The 27,964-nt window shown below is 35.3% G+C and overlaps 3 protein-coding genes across 3 annotated transcripts; 1 reads left to right on the top strand and 2 right to left on the bottom strand.

Moving 5' to 3' along the window:
- On the top strand, positions 1 to 27,926 carry LOC116177683 (ovarian-specific serine/threonine-protein kinase Lok-like). The gene is made up of 8 exons (XM_031496730.1): positions 1 to 399; positions 3,690 to 3,947; positions 3,996 to 4,114; positions 15,134 to 15,253; positions 15,304 to 15,510; positions 15,556 to 15,788; positions 15,842 to 16,019; positions 27,310 to 27,926. The coding sequence occupies exons 1-8, from the start codon at positions 264 to 266 to the stop codon at positions 27,397 to 27,399; spliced, it is 1,341 nt and encodes a 446-aa protein (XP_031352590.1). The 5' UTR covers positions 1 to 263; the 3' UTR covers positions 27,400 to 27,926.
- On the bottom strand, positions 5,692 to 7,702 carry LOC116177688. Its single transcript, XM_031496736.1, has 2 exons — positions 6,324 to 7,702; positions 5,692 to 6,237 (listed from the first exon to the last, which is right to left on the bottom strand). The coding sequence occupies exon 1, from the start codon at positions 7,329 to 7,331 to the stop codon at positions 6,360 to 6,362; it is 972 nt and encodes a 323-aa protein (XP_031352596.1). The 5' UTR covers positions 7,332 to 7,702; the 3' UTR covers positions 5,692 to 6,237; positions 6,324 to 6,359.
- LOC116177665 lies at positions 7,801 to 12,359 on the bottom strand. Its single transcript, XM_031496691.1, has 2 exons — positions 8,444 to 12,359; positions 7,801 to 8,394 (listed from the first exon to the last, which is right to left on the bottom strand). The coding sequence occupies exons 1-2, from the start codon at positions 11,525 to 11,527 to the stop codon at positions 8,374 to 8,376; spliced, it is 3,105 nt and encodes a 1,034-aa protein (XP_031352551.1). The 5' UTR covers positions 11,528 to 12,359; the 3' UTR covers positions 7,801 to 8,373.
- Positions 27,927 to 27,964: the final 38 nt, after the last annotated feature.

Raw genomic sequence — 27,964 nt, 5'->3', positions numbered from 1 at the left:
CAAAACATAACGAATGCCGAATTTGAAACCTATACAACAAAGACCGGTTTTAAAGGGTCCGATGTACCTGCTCTTGTTTTGTAAACCTGCCTTGCAAAGTGCACTTTTGCATTTTAGTTAGCTGCATGTGATGTGAACGTTTTGTGTATTTTGAAAGAATTAACGAATTTGGACCGGATTTGCCGCCAATGTGACTATCAACGGCTTCAACTGTCTGTCCATCTTGTTTATTGTTTAATGTAACACTTTAAAAGGAAAAAAAGATGACTAGCGGCGGTATTCAATTGGCCGACACGCAAACCCCCGTCGACTGTGGGACCTTTCAGTCACAGGAAATCCAGAAAGCTACAAAAATCTACGGAAGACTGTCTTCCTGCACTGTGTACCTTCACTCTATAGGTAAGACCTTACAAGTTTAAGATGCACAAGATCTCAAATTTCGGTACTTTGAAAAACAACTGAACCTAATTACGAGCCCTGTGCCAACTTAAATTGGAGTTTTAGAGCATTCAGTTGCTATGGGTACTAGATCTGGTACTCCACATTTTTGTCATGTTTCCGTTAGGTTGCAATAAATGTTTAGACTTAATTTTTTAAAACCCAAGGTGGACAAAATTTTTTCATCTGATTTATGGTAGATGAATGGTAAGTAGGTACATGCGTCTGAGATATTGAAATTTTTTATTCATTTGAAAGTACTTTCGATGCCAACATTGTGCAATCGTGAAATGACTTTGTCTTCAAATCGCCTGCAGAATGGCCATTGTGGTATGAGCTGTGTGGCCTGTAGCGCCGTCCTGTTGAAACCATTGCTGTAGATGATTTTTCGGTAAAAGTTGGGGTCAGTTTTCAACTGCTCCAAAGCCCATTCAGCGAACACACGTTTATGGTCATCTCGATGGTCATTTAGCTTCAGGTCCTTGCAAGGGTCCCTGCTTCCTTTGATCAAGTCTCCAATCGCAATTTCTCCTCTTTAATCTCAAATAAAAAGAGCAAAGCAACCAATCTTGGAAATGGCGCTAAAAAATGTTATAGAACCTTGTTGGGAGAAAATTGCAAATATAAAAAAATTGCCTAAGGATCCCAGTAGAAATTAGTGACTTCGAAACAATTTTCATATACACATATTAACTATTATTAGTAAATAGAGGGTAGGGTAGTAGTAAGTAGTATCTTTCAAATGATGATACTACCATGAAATTTGGTATGAACCTCGGTATGATAAGGGTATTATTTTATATAAAAACACTGGCTATTTAAAATCAAAATGGCAGCGGTTTTTACTTATCACTAATAATAATTAATATTTGCATCTGTGCACCATATTGGATAACGACGGCCATCTTGAATCTCTTAAGTGGTCAGCGTTTTCATAATTTCATATAAAACAATATCCTTACAGGAGCATTCATACCAAATTTCATGGTATCATCATTTGAAAGATAGGTTAAGTACCACTAATAATAATTAATCTGTCGCCATTTTGGAAACTGGCGGCTATATTACATTTTTTAAGTGTGCAGCGCTCGTTTTAAATATAAAACAGCATTTCACACGCATTTCATGCTTGTATCATGATCTTGAACGAGCAAAGCAGTATTCTGACATATTTTAGAGAGGCAGATTTTCTTTCAAGTGCATACAACAGTAGTGATTGCTTGATGAAATCAGTAAAGCGTTTGCGCGCATGTCCCCAATTTAATTTGATTTTTTCAAATTTTAGTCTGGACTAACCCAAAACACAACAAAACTGTTTAATCAATTTTCAAGGTCTTTAAAAATGCTTTTTCCTCTCCAGGCATATTAAAAACCCCATGTTCTTTTTGCTGTAAATGAAAACTCAACATTTTGAAAAAAGCCGAGTGGTCAAAAGCTGTAGCGTGATTTGACTCTTATCTGCTTGTACACTCATTTTTCTTATCATAAACGCGCTTCATTCTCTCGCATTATGAAAGCAGTACACACAAACATTTCCTATAGCACCAAAACACTCGGTAGCCTGTGAGTAAGCTTGGTCGATACATTTCGTTAATCGCTCAAATGTCCCGTGGAATCGCGCTCCATTTACGTACGGGGTAATCCCGCAAAAATGTTGCCCCTTGTCTGTTGGTGACATCTACTCCAAAGTCCCAAAGCATTAAAGAAATCTCTATACAAGCGGTGGAGTGACAATTTTTTATGGTTTAAAATTTTTCCAAAATAATATCTCCAACAGTAAGAAAATAGAATAATTTGTATATATGCGATTATGGTTGTCTTTTCCAAACTTGGTATCTTTTTAAATGCACAAACTCTGCTATACATTTAACGTGAACAATTTTTTTGAATTCTTTTTTCCTGATTAACATTGATGTATCGTCCTCATATTTTTTTTATTATTATTATTCATATTTTCAAACATTTTTTGAAATGACATATTTTTCATACGTCAACCATTTTTATTGATTCATATCGGGTGCCTGTAGTTTACCATGGATACAATAAACCAAATCAAACATCCGATGAATCCATGGCCTACTATTTAAAAAGAGTAAAAATAAGGTTTTTATGATTTCATCGCTCAATTGAAAACAATACAGTGTGGTAACAACATTAATATAATAGGAAAAATAACACAACAAATTGATGTTAAAATATACAGGATGTTGCATTTAAAAAATACCAACTTCGGGTGAAACCTCAGAAACGGTGGTCCAAAAGTTTTTTTTCAAGTTTTTTTTACTACGCCACTGGATTCTATGTAACAATATCTAAAATAGGCCGTTTTTACCTTTTTTTAATCTTACTCGTACATCGGTAGTAAGATCTGATAACGTCCCAAAAAGACAAACTTTTCGTTTTTTATTTATTTATGTTGCCTTTATTTTTGAGTGGGCGGGATTTCAGGCGGCCCTACCAACCCAAGCCACTATACATTTACAAATATCCATTCCCGAACCCGGATTCGAACCAGCAACCCTTAGCACCGCAGTCCAGATTTAACTGAACTGCGCTACACGAGCCGGTACCCTGTATCTCACGAAACTAGATTGATTCTGTCCGTGGTTTCACAAGAAAGTATCACAGGTTCGCGAAAACGGCAAGTCTCTATCTTTGAAAACAGCTGAGATGCAGTCTCAACCAAAATAGGACACACGGTGCAATTAAATTTTATAATTTGCAAACATCTATAGCAAGAATGTAAATGTGTAATTATGAAAATTGAATGCTATAATAGTGTACTAATCTTCCAAAAGGTTTAAGCATTAAGATTACCAAATAAAAAACTTCAATCAGTTGTATAAAGAAACAAGAAACAGGAAGCAGATAAGATAAGGAAGTTCCCTGGGAATTTATGTTGATGTTATATTAATCTCCAAAACCATATCCTCCTTCACAACTGTTGGGATTTGAATGTATGTAATTAATGTAATATATGTTAGATGGCGACACCAGTAAGAGACAGATGAATATTAAATGACATCACGAATGTACATGTGTGTTACTTTCTACGCTCCTACTAAATTAATAAATAATAATTAAGACAAATCATAAACTACAACAACAACTTCCTTGTTTTCCTAATAAAAGTTCTATTATTTAATTTTTTTTAATGCGGCACTGGACCATTCATTATCGTTAATATATTTTGCAAATAAATACTAAAGTTTTGTTCTCCTGTTACCTCTCGACTAATACCTTTACTTTAGTTTTAGATAAGCCTCGTTACGTGTTAGGACGAGGCATCGATTGTGATTTAGTTATACATCCCAGTAATTTTCCTCCGTTAAGCATTAAGTCAGTCAGTAAATACCATTTCGAGCTGGTGTGTGATAAAGACGAGCGCGTGTACATAAACGACCTGAGTAAGAATGGAACGTTTATCAACTCCCAGCGTGTGAGCAAAGGATGCCGGCGTGCCTTGTACCATGGTGATCAGATCGCTATTGGGACCTCTTCTCTGAGAAGTATAGCGATTGGTATTTGTGTATGGATTCTCATTTTTTGAGTTTTAGTTTACGTTTATAAGGAAAATGACAAAATCTTGGATTTGCCAGCGGAGTTAAAGGGCTATAAGATCTTGAGGCAGCTGGGTAGCGGGAGTTATGGCGAAGTGTGGCTTGCGGTTCAGACGGTGAGTATTACCTCATTTGGTTGATCTTATGAATACTTACTTTATGGAACTCTATTAATATTTGTCAAATTTAAGATATTTAGTCAGACAATGGTGTACTGTGGTTGTCACAATTTAGGAAAAAGCTTTCAACTTAATTATCAAGTCATCTTTGCTCTCACATACCAACTTGATTCTAATAATAATAATAGGCATTTATTGAGCTAAATATGATATTAACTACAAATTCTAATGAATAAAAAAAGCATGTTAGCTCAAAGGAGCGAAAGTTCAGACTGGTGGGCACCCAAGAGGGTACCACCTTGTCTGTTCTACCACTTAACCCCATTCCGTCGAGCTTTTAATACTCGACCACAAATGGCAGAATTTCATAATTTGGTTTTGTGCCAAACTTTAAGTGACTCAACACAATTTCAAGTACTTCGCTGTCTATCAATAAGTAAAGTGTACATTGCTTTTTTAAAAGATTTAAGAGAAGAAAACTTTGAATCAATGAAAACGTTGTAATAGGAATTACAAATTTTTGAAGCATTATAAGTGAAACATCTTTGAAAAATTCAGGTATTATGACTTGGTAAAGAAGTGAAGTTTTTGTTTCTAATATTGACATTATGCATGTTCTTTCTAAATTTAATTTTGCTGGTTAGGTAGGCTGGTGTTTTCGTGGAAATGATGTTGTATAAGAGGCATGCAGCATGTAACACTTTACGATTTGACATGTTAAGCCATTTAACCTCAGTTAACTTATTACTAACATGGACATATCTTTTTAATAATAATAATAATAATAATAATTTATTACCCAACAGCCAATGCCAATTACAGAGTAATGTTACATAAGATATATTTCAAGGTTAAATAATATAGTTTGTCGTATTTTTTTTTTTACTACCTACATTGGTCATAATAGAGAATATATTTTTCCTAATTTGTGCAAGGTTATTGCAAAATATATCAATACTATGTTTATTATAATAATTGCACATTACATTACATTGCACATTTTTAGACCAAAGACAAGCCTAAGACAAGAGTTTTGCATGCGTTGCACTCATTTGACGTCATTTGCGTCCAGGCATGGGCCGTATACAGTGCCACAAAAATTAAAATGTGACAGAACCATGGATTCGCAAAGCATTACCTTAATTTTACGATTGAAGCTGTGCTTTAAATTAAAGATCATTTTTAGATTTAGATAGGCTTTCCGAAGGAGTCCTGACACGTGACATTTAAAACGAAGTTGATTATCAACCACAACACCTAGATTTCTGACACTGTACACTACAGGAAGCAAAATGTCTGTAATTTGTATTGCAACTTGCGAGATGTTATTGTGTCAAATAACATGGCACTGCACTTGTTAATATCAAGTTTTAGACCGTGCATTTCAGAAGTGTCTACTAAACTCTGCAAATCAGAATTTATAAGGCTATTCGCATCCTCAATTTATGAGCTGGAAACGTATAGAATAACTGCATGTCATCCGCATACAGGTGATGCGGTTCTACTCTTCTAAATTAGTGGACTGTAGTTTTATAATATTTTATTTATTACACATTACACAATGTACATATTTACACCCATGTGTGTCGTGAACGGACACTTGTCACACATGTTCTGTCGAACTGTCTCAAGACCTACCCTCTATTCGCATTATAATTAGTATGGTGGGGTTTTGTCCCTAACATGCTGGGGCCACCAAAACATTGACATGTTGTCGTAACTGTTACCTAAAGACTAACGACTTACCACTAACAGGGTTAATTTTAAGGCTGTAAGTAGGTATTTATAATATAAAATGTTTAGGTAAGTACATTTTCTAAGATTGAAAAGCTACAATTATGACAAATAAACGGCTATTACTGATGCACCATACTAACGAATAAAAACAGATCTTATAAATACGAGTATGCCACACAGATAAACCTTGTAGCACGAATCTCGAGCCTGTTAACACGCATACTAAGTCACAAAAAGCACACGCGCATAGATTAAGCCCGGTTACTCATTTTCTTAACGTCTGAGGTTGGCAACACTAATTGGGCATATTAATTTTCTTAATGCTAATTACATATTATTGATCGGTAAAACATCTAGGTACCTTAATCAGAATCTTAAGTAATCTTTTAATTATTCATATCAATATTCTTATTCTAGGTACAAATTATTAATCGTTAAAACATCTACCTTACTCAGAGTCCTAAGTAACCTTTTAATTATTCATATCGTTATCCTTATTCTATAATTACAAATTATTAATCGGTAAAACAGCTACCTTACTCAGAGTCCTAAGGTAAGTGCCCTTTTGGGTTTTTACTTCTACAACCCTAACCTTTTGATCTTTGCCATAAATTATTTTCGTAATTCTTCCCATCGGCCAATATAACGGCGGGATATTATCTTCCTTAAGAACAACTAACATGTTTTCTTGAAGATTTGGACGATTTTGTTGCCATTTAGGTCTATTTTGTAGCATAGTTAAATAACTTTTGTGCCACTTCTCCCAAAACTGTTGTTGCATTTTTATGCACCTTTGCCAATAATTTACTCTATTTTCGGGAATTAATGTCAAGTCAGGTTGGGGATAACTTGTAATGGGTACCCCAATTAAGAAATGGGCTGGTGTTAAATAAGATAAATCTGAAGGATCATTTGTAATTTGGGTTATCGGTCTAGAATTGAGTATACCTTCTATTTCCACAACTATCGTATTTAACTGCTCATACGTTAATAAAGCCTTTCCAGCAATTCTTTTTAGATGAAATTTGGTACTTTTTACCCCTGCTTCCCAAAGTCCTCCAAACACGGGTGAATAGCTTGGGATAAACTTAAATTCTATACCTTCGTTTGCAGCATAATCTATAATTTGATTACCGTGAGATTTAGCCCTATCGTACAACTTGTTTAATTCAAGATTCGATCCCACGAACGTACCTCCATTGTCACAATAAATTTTGGAAGGCTTTCCTCGACGTGAGATAAATCTCTTCAATCCTGCCAAAAAATTTTGCGTAGTCATATCCGACAAAACTTCTAAATGAATTGCTTTAACAGCAAAACATACAAAAACAACGATATACGCCTTTGTTTCAATGGCTTTACGAATTCTTGACTGTTTGATACTAAAGGGACCACACAAATCAATACCTGTTATAGAAAATACTCGATTAGCATTGACCCGATCTTGGGGAAGAGATCCCATTAGCTGTTCGGCCATTTTGGCTTTCAATTTAAAACATACAACACAAGCATGAATGTGCTTTTTTATTTCACGGTTTCCATTAATTAACCAAAACTTAGAGTTCAAACTACTCAATATTTGTTTTTGCCCAGCGTGACCAAGCCTAATATGTTCTTTGTTTATTATTAATTCTGTAATTTTGCTATTTTTAGCTAATATGATAGGATGCTTTTGGTCGTAAGGAATATTTGCTTCACTGAGCCTGCCACCCACGCGAAGCAGACCAAAATCATCGATAAATGGGTATAAACCTTTTAATGTTGTCTTTATATCTGTGTTGGAAGCTAAATTTTTTATTTCTGTTGTAAAATTATTTCTTTGATCACTTTTTACAACTACCCTCAAGGCATTTTCAAGCTCCAACGGGATCAAATTATCAGTCCTTTTTTTATTTTTATTTTTAATGTTATAAGGAAATCTTAAAAGTAACGCTACTATCGTAGTTTAGTAAAGTTAGAGTACCTCTCAAACAATTCATTTTTTAAAACGACTGTTGTCAAAACTGGTTTTATTTTTTCTTCTTCAGGTAATGGATCTGTTATTTGAGGAATATAATTTGGTTTATGGCTAAAAGTGCCTTCTTGTAAACAAAGTGGACCGTGCCACCAAAGATGGTGATCACTTAATGTTTGAATGTCTAAACCTCTACTTAAACAATCAGCTGGATTACTTTTTGTGTCAATATATAACCAATTAAAATTTTTTGTGTTTTGTTGAATTTTTAGGACTCTGTTTGCAACATAGGGTTTTAATTTTAATGGGTCAGACTTTATCCACGCTAACGTTATTGTAGAGTCTGAATATAAATATACTTCTTTAATTTTTTCTTTTAATATATCATATAATTTTAATACTAAATTAGACAGAAGTAACGCACTATTTAGTTCCAATCTGGGTACCGTTAATTTCTTATTAATTGGCACAACTCTTGATTTGGACGAAAGCAACGTAACATTCACTGCATTTGTTTCAACATTATTATTTATAGTTCTTATATAAACTACTGCTCCGAAGGCATTTATAGAGCTATCACAATAACCTATTAACTCAACTGTATTTGCATTAGTCATACTTAAACTTCTCGGTACCTTTAAATTTTCCATCGATTCAATATTGGTTGTAAAGTCGATCCAAAATTTCATTAAATCGGTTGGGACCTTATCATCCCATTTTAATTTGCTTAACCATAACCTTTGCATGAACATCTTAGCTTGAACCAAAATTGGACCAATAAGTCCCAATGGATCATAAAATTTACAAATACAGCTGAGAATTTGACGTTTGGTAACACATTTGTTCAAGTTACACTTTGGAGCAGATATTTCGAAGTTGTCGGTGACAACATTGTACGTCAAACCTAATGTTTTAATAGTGTTACTATTTTTGGCAATATCTATTTTGTCATGGTGGCGTTTTTCAACAGGAATGTCCTCCAATACGTTATTAACATTTGAGGACCACTTGTGCAACTCAAATGAACCTAATTTCAAAATGTTTATTAACTGAGCCTTTATTTGATTTAAATTTTCTGTCGTGTCACTGCCTGTCAAAATATCATCTACATAGGTTTCATTTAACAAAACCCTTGCACCTAGAGGAAAGTTTTGTTTCTCTTGGTTCGCTAGCTCCACCAAACATCGAGTAGCTAAAAAGGGTGAACTACGCAGACCATACGTTACAGTTAATAGTCTTATACATTGAAGAGGCTCACTAGGAGTATCCCTCCACAAAATATTCAATAATTTAGTATGCTTAGGATCAACCAAAATTTGTCTGTACATCTGGCGAATATCAGTAACAAAAACAAATTTGTGTGTTCTAAAGGAAATTAAAATGTCAAAAAGTTGCTTTTGAACAACCTCGCCATTGTACATACACTGGTTGAGGCTAATATTATTTTTTGTTTTCATACTTCCATCGAAAACACATCTAAATTTAGTTGTAGTTTTATCACTTCTTATGATGGGGTGATGGGCCATAAAATAGTTGGAACCGTCAGTTAGATTGCATTTGCTTAGATCAATCACTTCTGCATGACCCAACTGTAGGTACTCATCAATGAACCCTTTGTATTGCTTAAATAAGTCACTATTAGTTTTAAGCCTTTTTTCTAAATTGATAAACCTACTATAGGCCACCGAAAATGAGTCACCCAAATTTAATTCCGAAATATCTTTTTTTAAGGGAAGTTCAACCTGAAATCTATTGTTAAGTTTGACAACAGAATTTTTGAAACTATTTTCACAAGCAACTTGATCGTTTTCAAATTCAGGGAAAACTTCGGGTACTTTTTCAGTGTCCCAAAAATTACTGATTAGGTTTTCCATATTTTTTGATTGCGCCTTGCGAGTCAATAACGAAACAGACAAGTTGCACCATTTATTTTTTGTTATTGCTGGTATTTCACCGCTTACGATGTACCCAAATAGTGTATTTTGCAATACTATACCATTTGTGCCTAATTTAATGGTACCCGTAAGCAAAATTTGGAAAAACACACTAGCATTTAATAAAAATTCAATTTTATTAGGCATACAAAAATTATTGTCGGCCAATTTAATATTATGAGGTATATTATTCACTGAAAACTCTGCATGCGGCAAATCACAAGTTATTTTGTCAATTATTGAAAATTGAACATTCATATTGTAGTCACAGCTACAAGAATATATCTCTGCGTTTATTGCAGTTGTTACCTGATGCGAATTTTCTGATACCCCTACAATAGTTAAGTTTTCCTTATAGATTTTTCCATCTATTCTTTTAGCCAATTCAGCCGTGATTAAAGAACTCTCGGAACATGAGTCTACCAAACCTCTAGCCAACAAAAATTCCCCATTTTTCTCTTTAAATTTGAGCACAATTGTTGGCAAAAGAACTGTAGTGCTAATTTTCTGGTTTCGGCTAATTAAGCCTACACTATTTTTAACTTCGACCTCATTTACTGAGGTATTTTCAAAATGCAACACTGTATTATGAGAAGGGCTATTGCAAGTTTGGCATTTAAACGAAAATCTACAATTTCCTAAATGATTGTTTAGACAAAGCTTACAGCAATTATTGTCTTCTATAAATTTATTTCTTTCAGGAACAGTGGCAGATTTAAATTTCGTGCAATTATAAATTTTATGCCCTACCTCGCTACAAAAAATGCACCTTAACTCCGTTTTTTGTTTATTATTTCTTGCCTGCTTAACAGTAACATTAGATAATTTTTGTTGTTTTGTTTTTGTTTGTGACTCAGATCTGCCATCGGACGAAGACATTGATTCAAGAGCCATAGCTCTATTTTCCAAAAATGTTAAGAACTCTTTAAGAGTAGGTGACACAGTATTATCCCTATCAATTTGAAAACCTTTATGAGTGTACATATCTAATTTTCTAGACAATATACACACTAACAATGAGTCCCAACTATCCACAGGCTGTTTTAAATTTTTGAGTGCAGTTACCTGCTGCTTGATCTGAGAAACAAACTCTCTTATAGCTAAACTAGTGCTTTTTGTTAAAGCGGGGATGTCTAAAATTTTATAAATGTGATTATTTATTAACAAATTTTCATTATTATACCTATCATCAAGCAATTTTAGAGCTTCTTTATAGGATTCATTAGTGACCGGTAAGTTGGTAATTAAGGACAGCGCTTCACCCTTAAGATAGCTGCGTAAGTAAAATAGCTTTTCTACCTCGGAGAAATTTATGTTCCTATCAACTACGGCGCTAAACAAATCAAAAAAGGGTTTATATTCATTTAAGCTACTTCCATTAAATGTTGGAATGTTTACATTCGGTAGCTTGGTTGTGGGCACGGGACCCGATACAACTCCAGATTTCTTAGAAACATTACTACTCGAAGGTGAACCAACATAATTTTTAGTTGTATTAAATTTAGAAATTAATGAATTTATAATGGCGATAATTTCAAAATATTTCTCTTCTACTTCTACAGAATCTTCACTATCTCTTTTATCATAAGTAGAGATTTCGATATTTAAGTCAATGTACTTTTCAAAATTTGTTTCTAATTTATCTTTACGCGCTAAAAATTGCTCGTAAACAAGATCTGTAATTTCCACATTTTGTCTTTCTAAAATATATGTTTCTAATCTACTAAAATACAATTTTGATTGTTGTCTTTTCTCTTTTAACAATTTTAACTGCTTGGGATCCATTTTAATGTTATGGATAATATTGCCAACAGATGGTAACTTGAAAGGAAGTAATACAAAAATAAATGAGGAGGGAACTCACGTTCTGGAATGTAGTCGACCAGTAAAGTTGTCTTGTACCGCGTGCAGTGACAGGCCTCCAACACAATAATTGATTGATTGCGATGCCCTTAACTCGAATCGCCCTACACGTAGGTAAATTTTCGACGTCCCCGTCTAATGTAACACGTCAATACGTAACTTATTCTTCCTTTCTTAATCCGGTAGATCGAATGACCAAATGATGCGGTTCTACTCTTCTAAATTAGTGGACTGTAGTTTTATAATATTTTATTTATTACACATTACACAATGTACATATTTACACCCATGTGTGTCGTGAACGGACACTTGTCACACATGTTCTGTCGAACTGTCTCAAGACCTACCCTCTATTCGCATTATAATTAGTATGGTGGGGTTTTGTCCCTAACAACAGGTGACACATACAATGTTTAAGACAACCTTGTATTTTGCTGGTATAGATGATGTACACCAATGGTCCTAAGACAGATCCCTGTGGTACACCAGCCATAACAGAAACAGAGGTAGACACATTTCCATCAAGCCTAGTACACTGAGTGCGTTTCTGAGAGACGTTTTGGATTTCTACTGTTGTTACTGGGCATATGCCTCGAGTCTTGTCTATCCCAGGATAATCAACCATCTTGTTTACAATTATTTTGTTGTTGTTTTATTGTGGTATATCATAGCTGCTTTGTGCTCTTTATAGTGGTTGATTTTGTGGTACTTTTATGGTTTGTAGTGGTTTAGTTACATTTACTGGGGTTAGAAACCCCTCTTGTAGAAGATAAATTTTATTCTCTATAGCACTGGTAAAAATTTTACACGTAGGTCAGTAATGAATAAATTTTCAATGATTCTTACCTTTCCGAAAATTGGTCTTTATCTCCACTTATAATGTGGAAAATCCCCAAAAAAATCGACGTTTATAACAATGTACACAAATTCAATTTATCCCTGAGTTGTAATATTCTTCCATTGACAGTTGATTTTCTCCTCTAGAAGGGTAGCAGCAATTTGGAATTAGGGTCAATAAAAAAATCTGGACGATTTCTTTCAGTCTTGTGTATGGATATAGGCGGCCGCCCTCAAAGTTGGGTAATGAAAAATTTCCTTTTCATTCCGAAACATGCATAACAATGTCTCCTTGAAACAAACAACTTGAAATCAATACCTCAAACCATTTCAGCAGCAGAGCCTTGTTCATTACTTTCTAGCAACCCTGTATAGACTACATACTATGCTTATTTGAAATGATTCAATTTAGTTTAATCAATATTTCAGAAACATTTATTTTCCAAGTTAATAGTACGCCTTGACCATCCCTCTGTATGTACAGGGTGAGTCAACGATTGCGCGGAGTAACTTAATGCCTTGAAGATAAGATTTTTCGATAGAGTGCTTTTGTATTATGATATGGTTTAATATTCTCCACATTTTAAAAATATTTGGAATTATACAGGGTACGCCCACTAAGTAGGGCGCCAAAATGGTACATTTTCTAAATAGAACCCCTTGTATTTGAATACATTTTTGAATTCTACGTGTAATTGTACGTCTTTTTTATTATATGGTTAATATCCGAAAAGCTAGTAGTTTTAAAGATAATTCAATTTTTAAGAAAAATTGGGCATTTGCATCAGTATATATTGTCAAAATTTTTACTTAAATTTTGATTCCAGGTTTTATATCTTTTATCCTGGGTTAAGTAAAAGTCAAATAAATACATCTACTATAAAACATTAAAAAAATAGCTTACAGGGTGTTTTTTTCTAGATCCAAAGTTACAAAACTTCATATTAAAAAATCTCACTTTTTTAAATGGAACACCCTGTATATTTTTCTGTCAGGGTGGTCCATTTAAAAAAAGTGAGAAAAGTCCCTAGATTACTAACGTGATTCATTAGGCCAGTGTATAGATAAAAACAAACTGCTAATTGAGCCAAAATGGCCGTTTGACAGCTAGTGCCAGGTTTGACATTTGTTTTGTATTATAATATTTGTGTGTACATTCGGGAGAGTACTGATGTAACCATTAATTCATTAGAGAAGCGCATCTATGCACTTTTACAAGAAAACAGAATCCGAAAAAAGAAATTACTCAGAAGTGAAGACAATTTTTCGAAAACGTTTAATGAAGATCAATTAAAATATTTAGAATTGGGTACACACAAGGGTTTTATGTGGAGTGGTGAAACGATTGAAGAAGCGATGCAACTATGTTTTTCTTGTGATGTTAAATGCTATTAAACGATATGCTCACAAAACTTGCCCTATCCAAAAGTATCCGCACAATCCAAGAGCGACTACAAAATACATACTTTCCAACTGTTCAATTTCAAATTTCGCGATCCCCAAACGGAGCCAAAATGGCTGCTATTCGCGTTACTTTAGTAATCTAGGGACTTTAGTTTTCACAGTTTACGGTGGTTTTCATGACAGTGGCAATAATACGTTATCTGTCTATTTTCGCTGCGTCCTGTCACTTTACCGGCCGCATTTGTCACATTAGTAATGTCTAATGACTCCTGTCATGACTGACAGATTGACATTAATCAAAAGTTTTATATCAAATATTAAAATACTATTTTGGGCTTGATTTTGGGTAAAATTTAATACAAAACTCGTCAGTAAAATGACACTACTTGACTCGGAAATAAATATTTCCTCGCCAGTAATGTGTCATTTTCCTGACTTTTATGTCAGTTAAAATAATTCATTGACAAAGCTACACCCTTAAAAATCACAATATTTACGATTCTTCTTTAATTTACCTTCAGTAACAATTACACATACACTTACGGTTTTACCTACATAGTTGAGTAAGGTTTTTTTGTACATTTTTCACTTAGGCTGAGGGCCTTCAGTTAACTCCTTCAAATACAAAAACGAAAGTTTATTATTTTCCCATGTAGAAGAAGAATATTCAATAAAAAGCATAAGTTTCTTGAAAAAAAAAATAGTTACCTTACACCCGTGTGAAGAATATTTTATATAAATTGTTTGTTGACATCCCCGCTATAGTTTCTGTCATAATCGACTGTAGATAAATGGAATTTTGGAACTGATAGTCGCAACTCAAAAAAGAAATGACTGCTACACTCCAATTCGTCCCGCTTATGCAGGTTCAGTTAAACCCCAATAAATTATTCCCTGAAACTGATATCTAGGCAAAAATGTGTGCGTCAAAAATTTGTGAACATGCCCAAAAAACGGTGATTGTAATAGCCACCTAGCTTCAGCTAGGAAAGTTGTTTTTGACAAAACGCGTCTCGTTACATAGTAATTGAGTTCCACAAAGTAGGTACGTACTTGAATTATAGACAAATTGTGGTCTTTTCATTTTGCAACAGATGGTGGACGATTATGAATGATCGGACTGGCACAATCTGTTTTGTACGCCACGGTAAGACATTATATAATGTAGAACTTCCTGAAAGGTTGTAGGTGTTGGCCAACTGCTTTCCTCTTTTGCACCAGCTTCATTGTCTTTGTTCACCATCTGTACATCTCCTTTTTGCTCGATACTGATCAATATAATTTTAGACAACCAATAAAGAGTACGCAATAAAAAAGGTAATTAGGAGAAACGAAAATCAACCAAATAATGGGAATGATTCGTGGAGAATGGATAACGAGGTTAGAATTCTTCAGTCGATCGAACATGTAAGTATGAGTGCAAGCTTTACGTCCACATTTTCATTCTCGCAATGCAGCCGTGCATAATCGGCATAAAAGAAGTCGTCAACACGGATGACGCCGTCTTTATGGTGTTGGAGTATATGGGAGGCGGCGAGTTGAGTAGCTTAATGTACGCGTCTAATAGTCCGTTACCTGAAAACGTGGTGAAGCCGATCTTCTACCAGCTTCTATTGGGTATTAGGTATTTGCATTTACGTAATATCACCCATCGCGATATCAAGGTGTGTTTCTTTGACTGATTGAGTAGAAATTATCGATTATTTTAGCCGGCCAACATTTTGCTGCAATCGCATCAATTGCCGCCCATCGTGAAAATTGCCGATTTCGGATTGAGTAAGCTCATCGAAAGTACATCACACATGCAGACGGTTTGCGGAACGTTGGCGTTTGTGGCGCCCGAAATTATCGATCCATGCTATGGGCCGTACACTCAACAAGTAGACGTGTGGAGTTTAGGTGTGGTTTTGTACGCGATGCTTTCAAACAAGTTGCCGTTTAAGTAAACGCTGCTAATGATTTAGGTGTCTCATTTTTACATTCGTACCATTATAGCGCGGCGGAAGACGGAGATATACGAAAGACGATCCTGAATAGTCAACTGGAAATGGTGACGGGGGCGTGGACGTATGTGTCGAGCAATGGGAAAGATCTAATAAAAAAAATGCTAATGCGAAATCCGGAGGATAGACTGACGATCCATCAGGTTGCAGACCATCCATGGTTGGCACGGGTAAGTTGTGTAAGACGAACTACAGTCATGCCATCTAGGTCAGGGGTTGGCAACCTATTGAAACGGAAGAGCCAAAAATTACAATTTACAAAATTTCCCAGTTTTTAACCTTCCGGTAGTGTCGCGACATTTTGCAACATATTTGGTGTCGGCGGTGTGTGAGACCGCGGTATCAAAAGAAGCTTTTTTTAAATGTAAATTAATCGGCAATTATTTTCTAAGGTGTGTTAATAGGTGTAGAATTTATTTTCAGTATACCGGCGTCCATTTTTCGAGTGCCATTATGGGGATCTCACTTATCTTAAGAGATAGAACGTTGGTTAAATGGGGGCAAGCCAATTTTCGTGCTGAATAAGAATCTGAAAAGAAATTTGAAATAACTTCAATAGTTTTGAAGATATCACAAAAAAACGCAAATTTCCGAGTTTCGTTTTTAATTTTTTTATGATAAACTAATAGTAGTAGACATTTCTAATTAACACATTATTCGGACACTTTATAATGGCGATTTCAAATATGGCTTCCTGTTTTTCATTGCTTTCAAGATGACGGAGATACACGTGGCAACTTTAGTTTTTCTTATGGGCGCCATATTGAATTTTTGACATTTTGAGATTACGTCTTTTTTTCTCTTTACAACGATATATCACACATGGTGGTTCAGTATCACATTTTTCCTAAAAATACGAGTGCTTTGAAAAAACAAAACGTTCTTTTGTTGTGAACAAAAGGTGTTTCAACGTGTTCAACGTGTTTATAATAATCAAAACGAAGAAAAAACGATTCACGTAAACGAAGACGTCATTAGTAACGGCGGTCTCTCACACCTCAATATGCGCGCTCTGTAAGTATAACACCAAAAACAGACCCAAAGAGTATATGTACAACATCCAAACTGTGCTAGTAGCTTCAAAGTGTTCTAAAGAAGGCAAACCTAGCCCGGATGGTAATAACTCGGCCAATCTTCTGATTCATACACGATTGACGTTTTCTGCGGTCTCAGAGACCGGGCGACACTAACGGAAGGTTAAAGAGCCACAACAAGTTTTTGATTCAATATTATAGTATTTGGCTATATACAGGGGCCTGCAACAGTGCGTCGGTTTTTCCTACATAGCTGATACGTGGAAAAAATATTGGCGGTTGCGGATCTACAGAAATTATTTTTGAATGTACAGGGTGTCCCATTTTTACGATCTCAATAAATCACTGATCTTTTTAAATAGAACATCCTGCATATTTTTACTTGTTTCAGTGCCATTTGTTCAAAGTGCTATAACTATTCTTTTTCAAATGGAACTACCACTATTTTATTTCGCTATTCGCTTTTGTCTTCTCTTAAATGTTTATAAGGGGTGCCCTGTGCTTAAACTCCGCAGTGTTTAGGTTATTTCACAAAAGTACCTACTCATTAATTAATTACGTGTTTATACATCGGAGTAGGCTACTATAATAAAAAAACAAAAAAATACCAGAAAGTAAACAAGTGTCAAAAATTAGATAATTATTTGCTGCAAGTGTACTTTTGATTTCGTAAACAAATAAGATTAATTAAAAAGGCGAATTTCGAAAAAATGAACTAATTTCTTTAGATAAATACGGAGAGCCGCAGATTGCTGACCCCTGATCTAGGTGAATTGCTGCACTATTAAGATGTGCTTATTACCATTTGCATTTTAGTACAAAGTAAGAATGATTTGGATAGTTGGAGTGTATGACATATCGCACTAACCCATTATTGACACACAAATTTGCTTGACTAAAATTCGTCGTGTTGATTTAAAATCATTGTGTACTACGTTATTGCGCTTTTCAATTATTTGCGCGAGTTCATGAAGAATGGATTAGCACGCTTTTTTATGGATTTCTGTTTCAGTTCAGAAAGTTTCTTTCGGGTAAATTGAATAACTGAATTAAGGCAGTTTACTGTGAGTTTTTAAATTTTTCATTTCTTTTTATTACACAAGTCATTTAGCAATTTAGTTAAACTTCAACCGATGGCGTCATGGTTGGCGCGATCTTGAGTTACCAGTTTAAAATTCTTGTTTCATTATCCCACACGCCAGTGAAATGGCAACTCAGTGCGCACGAGCGGCGTTCTACTTTTGGCTCTCTCTCACATACGTTTGCACAGATTTAGTGGCTGTAGGCTACTCGCGATTCTGATTAACACTAGAGGCGCTGGTGTAATTTACAAATGGCGCATATAGGTGGTAGCGGCGTTTTTAAATGAAATTGTATTAATTTGAAAGTGAAATGAGTTTATCCTGCCGTTGCGACGAACTTTCACTGGAAACTGGGCGCAACGGGACGCCACCAGAAGTTTTCAGTCTCTCTTGCTTTTGGACAAGATGTGGTCGGCGATGGTAAGCTCCAGGAAACTCGAATGGAGAACGGCGGTCCCAGGAATTCTAAAGGGCAGGAGGCAGTCTGCTACTGGTGAATGCTAAAACAAACAATTTCCCCAAGCGGAACAGTTAATAATTGGATTCGGTAGCGGTTTGTACAGGGAAGCAAATGCAGGAAAGCGAAACATTATAGCTCCCCTTATAAATCATGAAACGGAAAGTAGCAGAAAGTCTACCTGGTAATTAACGGAACAGCAGGAATTACTGTGCAAGAAAAAGCAAAAGCTGGTCCCGTAAACTTAATGTAAAAGCAAAAAAGATGCAAAAGGCAAAAGATTTTACGTTTCGTTTAAACTACCAAATGCAAAAGATTTAAATAGGGTGTGGTAGAATTAATTTCAATTAAAACGAAAATTGGACGGTGCTGATGAAAAGTAAATTGACGGAAAAGCTAGCTACGTCCTTGCTACAAGCAAAAATGGCAAAAAGATCTCAAAGCTTTCACCTTATATAAAGTTCAACTATGCTATGGGAGAGCGTAATTGGTTATCTACATCAAAAAATTACAACTTTCAATTAATTACGTCCTTCCCAGGCGTGTTAAAAATACGGGACTGGTGTCAAAACTCAAGTTTTGTTAAGGGCGCAGCTAACGGATGTAATCTCGACTTAATCAGAGGCTGTTATCTATACCCGTTCAACTAATTATGATTAATTATACATATCCCAATTGTTTTTTTAAATGGGAGGTCAAACGGCGGGGCTCCTATCACGTTGATATTTCCGTAAATTGTACGAGCTTAATACTCAACAACTCAATAAGATTGATTCTCTCTCTTCTTCCCTGACAAGAGAGCTTTCAGCGGCTATATAAACAATTTGAATATTCCTACGAGAAACGTTGCAAACGGCGGGTTAACTACGGCAGTATTTACGGTAGCGGCGACTGAAGCACAATTAAAATTAAATCAACTCCTAAACTTTCGACACGACAATCTTCGTAACAAAGCACCCAACTTAAGACGCTTCTACCTAGAAACCAAGTGTTCATCTACAGGGTGATCACTAAAACTGGTCGTTTTCGGTCGGAGAATGGGTCCTTCGTTACACCGTTTTCGAGACTTAAATGTGTCTCATAGGTAACGCTTTATTGTAGCGTAATTACACTCAAAGAATGACTTATAACGGGTTTACCAATAAGAGCGATAGGATTTTAAATTGAAATAAAACACAGTCAATTTGGTCAAATTTAGGTTTGATTGGTTTTATTAGATGCTGTATTTCATGCCATTTATGATTTAAACAAAACATCGTTCAAATGGCCACCGCGGCTCTTTCTGCACTGGCTCATCCGATCGGACCAATTTTCGATGACTCGGTGGATCATATCGGGTGGAATGGCAGCTATGGTCGCTCGAATGTTGGCCTCGAGCTCGTCAAGAGTCTTGGGTTTATTCGCATAAACCTTTGACTTCACATAGCCCCACAAAAAGAAGTCCAATGGTGTTAAATCGCATGATCTTGGCGGCCAATTGTGGGGGTCATTTTGAGAAATCAACGATTCACCAAACTGTTGACGCAATAAGTCCATTGTAGCGTTCGCTGTGTGGCATGTTGTTGGATAATTTCCAAGCGTTGAGGCAACGTGAACTTGTTCATGATGAAATGGCAAGCCTTACTGATGACAACTGACAGCATATGTTAAATGTTTGGCATCCAACATAGCCGCCTTAAACGTTTAAAATCCTATCGTCCCTATTGGCACAGACAACATATACTACAGACGGTCAATCTTAAGGGGAAAAAGCACGCCAAGTTTTGTTTCACATGTCCCCTTATTTAAAAACCTGCTATCCCTCTATTTTGCTCCATCTATTAGCGCATACAACAATGTGTTGGTTCTTCTACAGATTTCTTATTTTGGAATGGTTTTGCAAATTGTCTAGGGAAAGAAGTATTGATACTTTATTGTTAGAAAGCTGTCCCACTCTCGCAAGAAATCCCCATATTTACATCTGGGCGAAGTGCTGATAATCTTTGCAGGTACACATACAAAGCAAATATCACTTTATATTCGCAATTACGTATTACTCGTTGTCTTTGGGTGCATAAGAAACGATATAACTTGCACCACTTTTCGAATTCTCGAAAAAAGTGTAATCTCCGTTTTTTTTTTATATACCTACGTACTCTACTTGCCTACTTGTCTCTCCGTTTGTGGAATAAATCTTGCAATCAGCAATTTAACTTCATTTAACTTGGGTAAAGAAAACCTAAACATAAGCAATTTTCGAATGAATATTTGCCTCATCATGTAATAAATCCCATTTGAGGTGTGCAATTATCGGTCAATTACGGCGGTAATTGCATTGTAGAAAACGAAAGAGCCCTGCGCTAATTGCACATTTCATGGGAATACACTTAACAATTTGATAAATAGGTAAGGTGAGTTTGTAATGTCTATTCGGGAAATATTCCCCCGAATTACACTCGTGCATCAAAATAAACCTGATAATTTTTAGCGCATTTTCCAACGAAATTGGGTGCGCTACTGCAGCCACTTTCTCTGTCCGTCGGTCTGTCCGAGGCCTTAACTACTCCTACAGTTTTCAAGATATTTAGTTCGTTCTTTTAGCATTCGGTAGCGTATCGCTCTGGCACCTGAGTCAAAGAAAATCTTGACGATTGAACTGCGCAAAGGCAAATATATCGCATATAGTAAAAATCAGATGTGCGCATGCGCAGACTGCGCAATGCAAACTTTCTTATTTATGGAAATATTTCTTTGAAATTTTAACCAAAGATACTTATAGTAAAAGCAAACGTATTGCATATTGTAAATATCAGATTAATAAGCGCATGCGCAGGACGCGCAATATCAACTGCGCAGTAAAGTGTCAACTTCCTTATTTATGAAGATATTTCTTTAACATTTTAACCATATATGCATCTAGTAATGAAAAACGTAGCGCACATAGGTATGGCATTTGGGGAAGTATTGATCAATTTATGGAAAATGCGCTGAAGTTACTCGCCTTAGGGCGAAAACCTTTTTACTTGTTTATTCAAATATCTTATCAGTAAAAAACTGCGTTCGGTTATTTTCATAATTTGTTAAAAGAGCATTTTGATGCACTTGTGCAATTACCTACGAAAATTGTCACAAAGCAAAGTTTTAATAGCGATCCTCGAGATGGTTTATAGTTTTGTATCTATTACTGTCTGCCGGTTTAGTGTGTTGTCACTTCACTCAACGAAACAAGCGCTCGTATGAATAAAAGTAAGCAAATGCTTATACTTACAAAATTCAAAGTAAATACTCGTAACTGCCCCTTCATACTGGTCTGTTTAGCATGGTTTAGCAGCGCTGCACTGCGTCCTGTCCTTCTGCTTAGAAGCGCTGCTAAGTCACCCAGTGCGAAGGAGCACTTACGAGTATTTACTTTGAATTTTGCAAGTATGTATAAGCATTTGCTTACTTTTATTCATACGGGCCCATGTGTATTGTATGCAAAAAATCCCCTGAATCCGTAAATGACAGTCTAGCTGACCGGAAACTCCGGGAACATATTGCTATACACAAGAAAACGAAGAAAAAATGGGAAAATATCGTTTTTTCGCATTTAACTTAATTAGGTATCTCGTTAACTATTCCTCTTACGGAAAAAATGAAGAGAACGATTTGTTTAGAATCGATTTTTCTATCAGATACAGTTGGTATGATTTTTATTAAACAGAGTGCCAAGGGCCTATTATAAAGTTACTTTCTTGTTCTATTTCTGGGGTTTCCACTAAACTAATTCCACAGTCCGTCGATTTGCAAAACTCATCGGGACAACAGAGACAATTGTTGGAATAGGTTGTTTTACGGTTCCACCATCCATAAAAATATTGAAAACGCTCTGGGAGTCATCCAGTTTGAAAGACAAAGCATCGAGAAGGGCGTATCAACAAAAACAAATGTTAATTTTTGGGATTACTTTTTTTGTATTTTTCCAGAAAAAACAATAACATTTAAAAATGAACGGTTCTGTACCAACTGAAAATTCTATTCGAAACAAATTCATTTCTATGAGCTCGAGCATTAGTTGACGAGATAATTGGAAGTCAAATGCGAAAAAAACTGCATTTTTCCATTTTTTTCTTGGTTTTTTTGTGTATATAGCAATATGTTCCGGGAGAATCCGGGCAGGGAACTACTTAGAATACACTTGGTTTCGTTGTGTGAAATGCCAACATCCAGTTTAGAATACTTTTGGAGCTAATTGGCTGGACTATGTTGACCCTATACATTGACATAAAATAAATAAAGTTCGTTAAGTGCTCCCTTCCCTAATCAAAAAATTTTGTGATGTTATTATCACAGATCATGCTATAATAAATATCACATATACATATAGGTAGGCAAGGCCGTGCGAGGGGGAGGGGCGAGAGGGGGCCCAGGCCCTGGACGCCAATTCTGGGGGGCGCTGAAGTGAAGTCGCCCGTCGTCGCCTTCGTCGGGAGCGTCAAAGGCGTGAGTGAAAGATTTACCTCGAATTATATAAACGAATCGGTAAATACTCTTGTTTCGTATTTGATAAATTCAGAATCAGTAAAAATTTAAAAATTAAAAACTGTCGCGTTTATAAAGTCGGTAATTCCATGGAGTTAGGAAATCAAACAAAAGCGCCTGCATTTGCCATGTTTGATTTCAAATTGCCATGGCACCACTGATTTTCTTAAAAGCGCAAGTTTTTAGTTATCCAATTTCTGGAATTCTAAGTTCAGAAAATTAAAAGCTATAGTATGCATGGATTCGTAATTTGTTTCCCTACAAAAAACCTAAATAGACTTTCTCTCTAAAATAATTACAGAAGTCAATAATCAGAAATGAAAAAATTACTATTGCAATTCCTATGGTGCGTTGTTCAAGTCACCACCCGGTATAATAATATATTTATTATGGAAAAACAAAAATTATGTTTATTATTCTAATAAAATCTCTCCTTGTCCAACCTCATAATTTTATATGTGGAGGCTAAATTTAGTTTCCGCCCTTGTATAACCAAATTCGCTCCATCAATTTTTTAAATGTTTAGAAAAGCGAAAAATGAGAATTAAAATGTATCCTCTTTCATGTAATTTATGATGTTATACAAGTGAGCGGTGAGCGCTTATCTTATCTACGTAAAGGCCGGCGTTGAAGCCGAGGAAGTAAGGTTTGAGTATATGTATTTTATTTTTACAAAAATGACTCCATCTATTACACACTTTTACCACACACAACAGTTTTCTGTGCGTCTACCACATTTTACAACAAATTAATTCGACTGCTTCAAGGTAGACAACACACTAACCGTACTCTATTAGGTGTTGCGTTTATTTCTACAGCATTGCATTGACCGTCTGTAGTATATGTTGTCTGTGCTATTGGTAAACCCTTTATATCCTATTTTTGTTGTGTAATTGCAATGTTCACAATTAAAGACTGGAAATATGCGTTAGACTACGTTTTCTTAAATTAATCCTTATTGTTGATTGCATCATTATATACTCATCACATTTAAAATTTTTTAAAGTAACGTAATAAAATCCTTGGTCTTTTTGAGGTGTAATTGCATTGATTGCAAATGAAATTTTTGCAAGTGTATGCGTTTACAGCCGTAAAAACTACGATATTTAGCCCTGCGATGTATCAGAAACGTCAAACTTAACGTGCAGGTTATCTCACAAAAAACGTTATTTTGCGTTATTTAGTGTGGGATAACGTTTTCTACAGATAACCTGCACGCTAGGTTTAACATTGATGGTATATCACAAGACCAATTGATTACTTTTGACCATTGTAAATAAACAAAATGGTCTTATCCCACCAATATTAATTTCAATGTGCTGCCACCAGAGGTCTCACTGTTAATCTGAATCGCGAATATCTATGGAATGTATATTATGATTTAAGGATCTGAGATTGAACATAATTCTGTAAAGAGAAGATGATTATTTGAAACCTGAGGATCGATTTTTTAAAATTTACGGCAACGATCTTCAAAAATACTAGATAAAAATATGCAAAAACAAAGGACCTCCACTTTCATGTTTTTCAGTTGAAAGCGCCATGTAACCGCCTTTAGGTCGCTTGGCTCAAGTTTCTTCACGTAGAGGAATCAAACGGGCGCATAACCTTTCGGAGGCACTTCTCCGAAGGTCGCCTGACCATAACTTTTACTGCCTCAAGAGCATATTGCCACAATTCTATATTCGCCTCTAGGCGGTAGAGGTGGGGCGAAGTTTTTGTAGGAACAGGAAGGGGGGGTGGAGGGCTCTGGATGCTAATACGATAAGAAAGTAAGATATATTCGAAAGTGGAAGCAGAAGCAGTAGGTTCTAATATTTGAAAAAGAAGGCAATCGCTCAACTGGTTCCCCCTCCCGCAAGGCGAGGGAGAGGGTACGATCATTCTTGTGAACCATAAGAAAAATCTGAAATGAAATCTCGACCCGGGTCGCACAATGGATTCGAATAAACACACAATTAATTGATTGACAATGACAGAAATTTATTACGAAATACATAAAAAAATTAAAAAATCCCTGAAAGAATCGCACAACACACGTTAAAGATCTTAAACCACTTTTGATAATGGTTAATTTGCTTCTGCACACATTTATTAAAAACGGCCCAAAATTTAGCGTAAAGAAAAAAAAAGTACACGCCATTCAACGCAAAGTTGACCAGATGTGTCTTAGTTAAAACATCTTAATTAAATTGAATAATTAACAAAAGTCATAAAATTTGAAAAAAACTACGCATTTACGTACAAACAATACTAAAAGGAAAAACAAATACGGAAATACAAATTCAAGTAAAATAAACCAACTCTGTGTTTATTCATAAGTACTCCTCCACCCCCAGATTTAATTAATATATTTTAAAATAACCTCACATTCAGGATGACCCGTCACTATTTTTGGTATTTAAACCGAAAGTTTAAATTGCGTTGATTTAAATCATAACAGAAAAAAGGATGTAAATTTTTCTATTTTAATGGATAACTAGATCGAAATGAAAATAAATGAAAAACCTTGATTATTTGAAGTATTTTGGTTATGGTCCATTATGTACTAAACTATGGTATCCAAAAGTTAGCTTCCAATCTACATACTTTAAATTTATTGTCAGTGGCGTACTTGTACGTGGTAAAAGGGGGCATATTTCTTTAAATGACAACTAACTAGTTTTCGTTACATACTATTAAAGAGAACAGTTTTTTGGATACACCAACCTAAAAAACTCATGATATCAAATTTAAGAGAATAACTCAAAACATAACCCCTGAAAAAACAACACCCTGTGTTGGAAATTAGGATTCTCACTACCATTCACATGATCAATGATGAAATATCTCTGTAATTGCCTGAAATATTTTGAAAGTTTCTAAAGCTCCATAAAATTTTTGAAAGCTCCGAAGCTTTATTCTCTTTGGAATACAAGTTCTCTACGGCTGAAGTTCTGAAATGTTTCAAATCCCTAACAGAAATAAAACGTTGGAACATTTCGCTCTTCTTCATAGATTATGTTGGTCTTTAACGCACGCGCAACGAGTTTAAAGGCACATTTTTCTAACAGATTTTCAGTGAATTAGAAGCCAAAAAACCTCTTTGCACATTTAATTTTTCTGATACAAAAGTTTTAACGAAAATAATGTGTTGGAACGGTTCTCTTCAGCATAGAAAAAAATACCTCTTCGTGGATTATGTTCTCCTGGTGGCCATTTTCGTAACAGTGTCTCGGTGAATCACGATCAGGAACGTGTATCATATGTCATTTTGGCATCATTGCAGTGAGGGACAAGGATAGTGTTATCGAATAATGACGCAAGTTAGTAAGCGAGGCATTTAGACCCCATATTGCATCTGGAGGATGACCCGCAGTATAGTTGGGTCCAATAGAAAAATATCTTTAAACAGCACCGCCGTATAATTAAAAAATTTATTGAGATTTCAAAGATTTTTTTCAGTTTGACCATATTTATCCATTTTTAACACCCGCACGTTAGTGGGGTAAAAGATGACCCTCCACTTTTTTGACGGAAGTACACGTTTTGAAGTACCAGGAATATGAATCAAACAAAATCTCGATGATGTCAGTCTGTGTAGTCTCATTTCCGGCTAAACCGATTGGAACTAAATTTGCGACACATATTCTTAGACATAAAAGGCAGAATCGCCCATGCGCAGAGTGCGGGTGGTATCTGTGCTGGCCACAGCAAATTTTTTTGTTTGTATTTTAATTAGGGTAGTAGGTATTCTTTTTAGTTTCTTTCATATATATTATACGATATAACATTCACTCTAAGCATAGGCGACTAAAAGACATGCTCAACCGTCAAACTCTTTTGGTAAGTGTCCTGACGCTCTAGTGCAAACGCCATCTTTTTACGAACGTTTTGTGCGAACTCGTCCTAGAATGTGGATGCTCCAGGAAAATTAATCAAAATCTCATTTTAAAAAAAGTAGGTATCAACAAAAACGCTGCTAACGATGGTTTATCTTGTTGAGAAAGGGCCTTGACTTTCGTGCATATAGTCATAATTATATTCTGCTAGTCATAGTGCTAGCTGGCCGTTTATAGTTCGCACTTTGACCTAAAGTGACATAAAAAAACGTAAAAATTATGTTGATAAGAAAAATAATTAATTTACTCTGTTGAAATGAGAGTTTGGCGTACGAATCATATCCATGACAATTTGACAATTCTTAAATTGGAGGAAATTAGGTTGAATGGCCGCATGTATATAGGAACAGAATAATACTAACCCTTCAAATTACACTAAGAAATAATCATTCATTCATCTCACGAAGTTGGGTGCGTACATTGTAATTGCAAAGGTACTGTAAACCCAAATTTGTTCTTTTGTGTCGTTATACAAACACCAAAATGACAACATTTTCTTTCTCCAGGACAAGGCCATGTTGGAAGGTGTGAAGCAGATGTTGAAAGACAACACGTGCCAACATGAACCGCGTCAGAAAAAAATAAAGCTCGAATAGATCTGCTACAGTATTCAGCGTTCTGGTTACATTTGTTTTGTTTATTATTTTTGTGTAGTATGTAAGTCCTAAAAACTTGACGTAAAATGTTAAGTGTAAGTGAAAACTATGGTTCATATTGAATACCATTTCAGATGGCGCCTGTACATGTTCATTCATTTTAGAATGCGTTATTGATCTCCACAGTATTTTAGAAATAGTTTAACGTTTTCTATTCGCCTTCTGGTCAGTGTTTGAAGTAGTTACATATTAGTTGCATTCTATTTTTTCAAATTAGTTAATATGCACACAACAGTATTTGCGGGTCCAATTCACTTACACTTGCTTTAAATGTGCTCTCTATTCAAGTGCAAGAAATAAGTGTATGTGATAGTTATTGTTTGCATATTAAATGTATTTTTATATACTTCTACATTTACATGATATTCTTACGCGTTCCATTAGTTATTAAGCATGTAAAGCTATATCTTTACTTGTTCCATTATTTGTTTTTGTGTTTATGCAATTAAAATGATTATATATCTCTCTACCTGTATCCTCGTGTGCCTATCCTCGCTGTCGATTG

The sequence above is a fragment of the Photinus pyralis genome, unplaced genomic scaffold (genome assembly GCF_008802855.1).
Source record: "Photinus pyralis isolate 1611_PpyrPB1 unplaced genomic scaffold, Ppyr1.3 Ppyr1.4_LG8, whole genome shotgun sequence".
NCBI lineage: Eukaryota > Metazoa > Arthropoda > Insecta > Coleoptera > Lampyridae > Photinus > Photinus pyralis.
This window is presented reverse-complemented; position numbering and strand designations above follow the sequence as displayed.

Coding starts and splice junctions, on each gene's coding strand:
- LOC116177665 (XM_031496691.1), bottom strand. CDS start 11,527: ATGGATCCCAAGCAGTTAAAATTGTTAAAAGAGAAAAGACAACAATCA. Junction 8,395..8,443: donor AATCGATGGAAAATTTAAAG/GTACCGAGAAGT, acceptor TTGAGTTAATAG/GTTATTGTGATAGCTCTATA.
- LOC116177688 (XM_031496736.1), bottom strand. CDS start 7,331: ATGGCCGAACAGCTAATGGGATCTCTTCCCCAAGATCGGGTCAATGCT.
- LOC116177683 (XM_031496730.1), top strand. CDS start 264: ATGACTAGCGGCGGTATTCAATTGGCCGACACGCAAACCCCCGTCGAC. Junction 4,115..15,133: donor TGTGGCTTGCGGTTCAGACG/GTGAGTATTACC, acceptor ATATAATTTTAG/ACAACCAATAAAGAGTACGC. Junction 16,020..27,309: donor ACCATCCATGGTTGGCACGG/GTAAGTTGTGTA, acceptor TTCTTTCTCCAG/GACAAGGCCATGTTGGAAGG.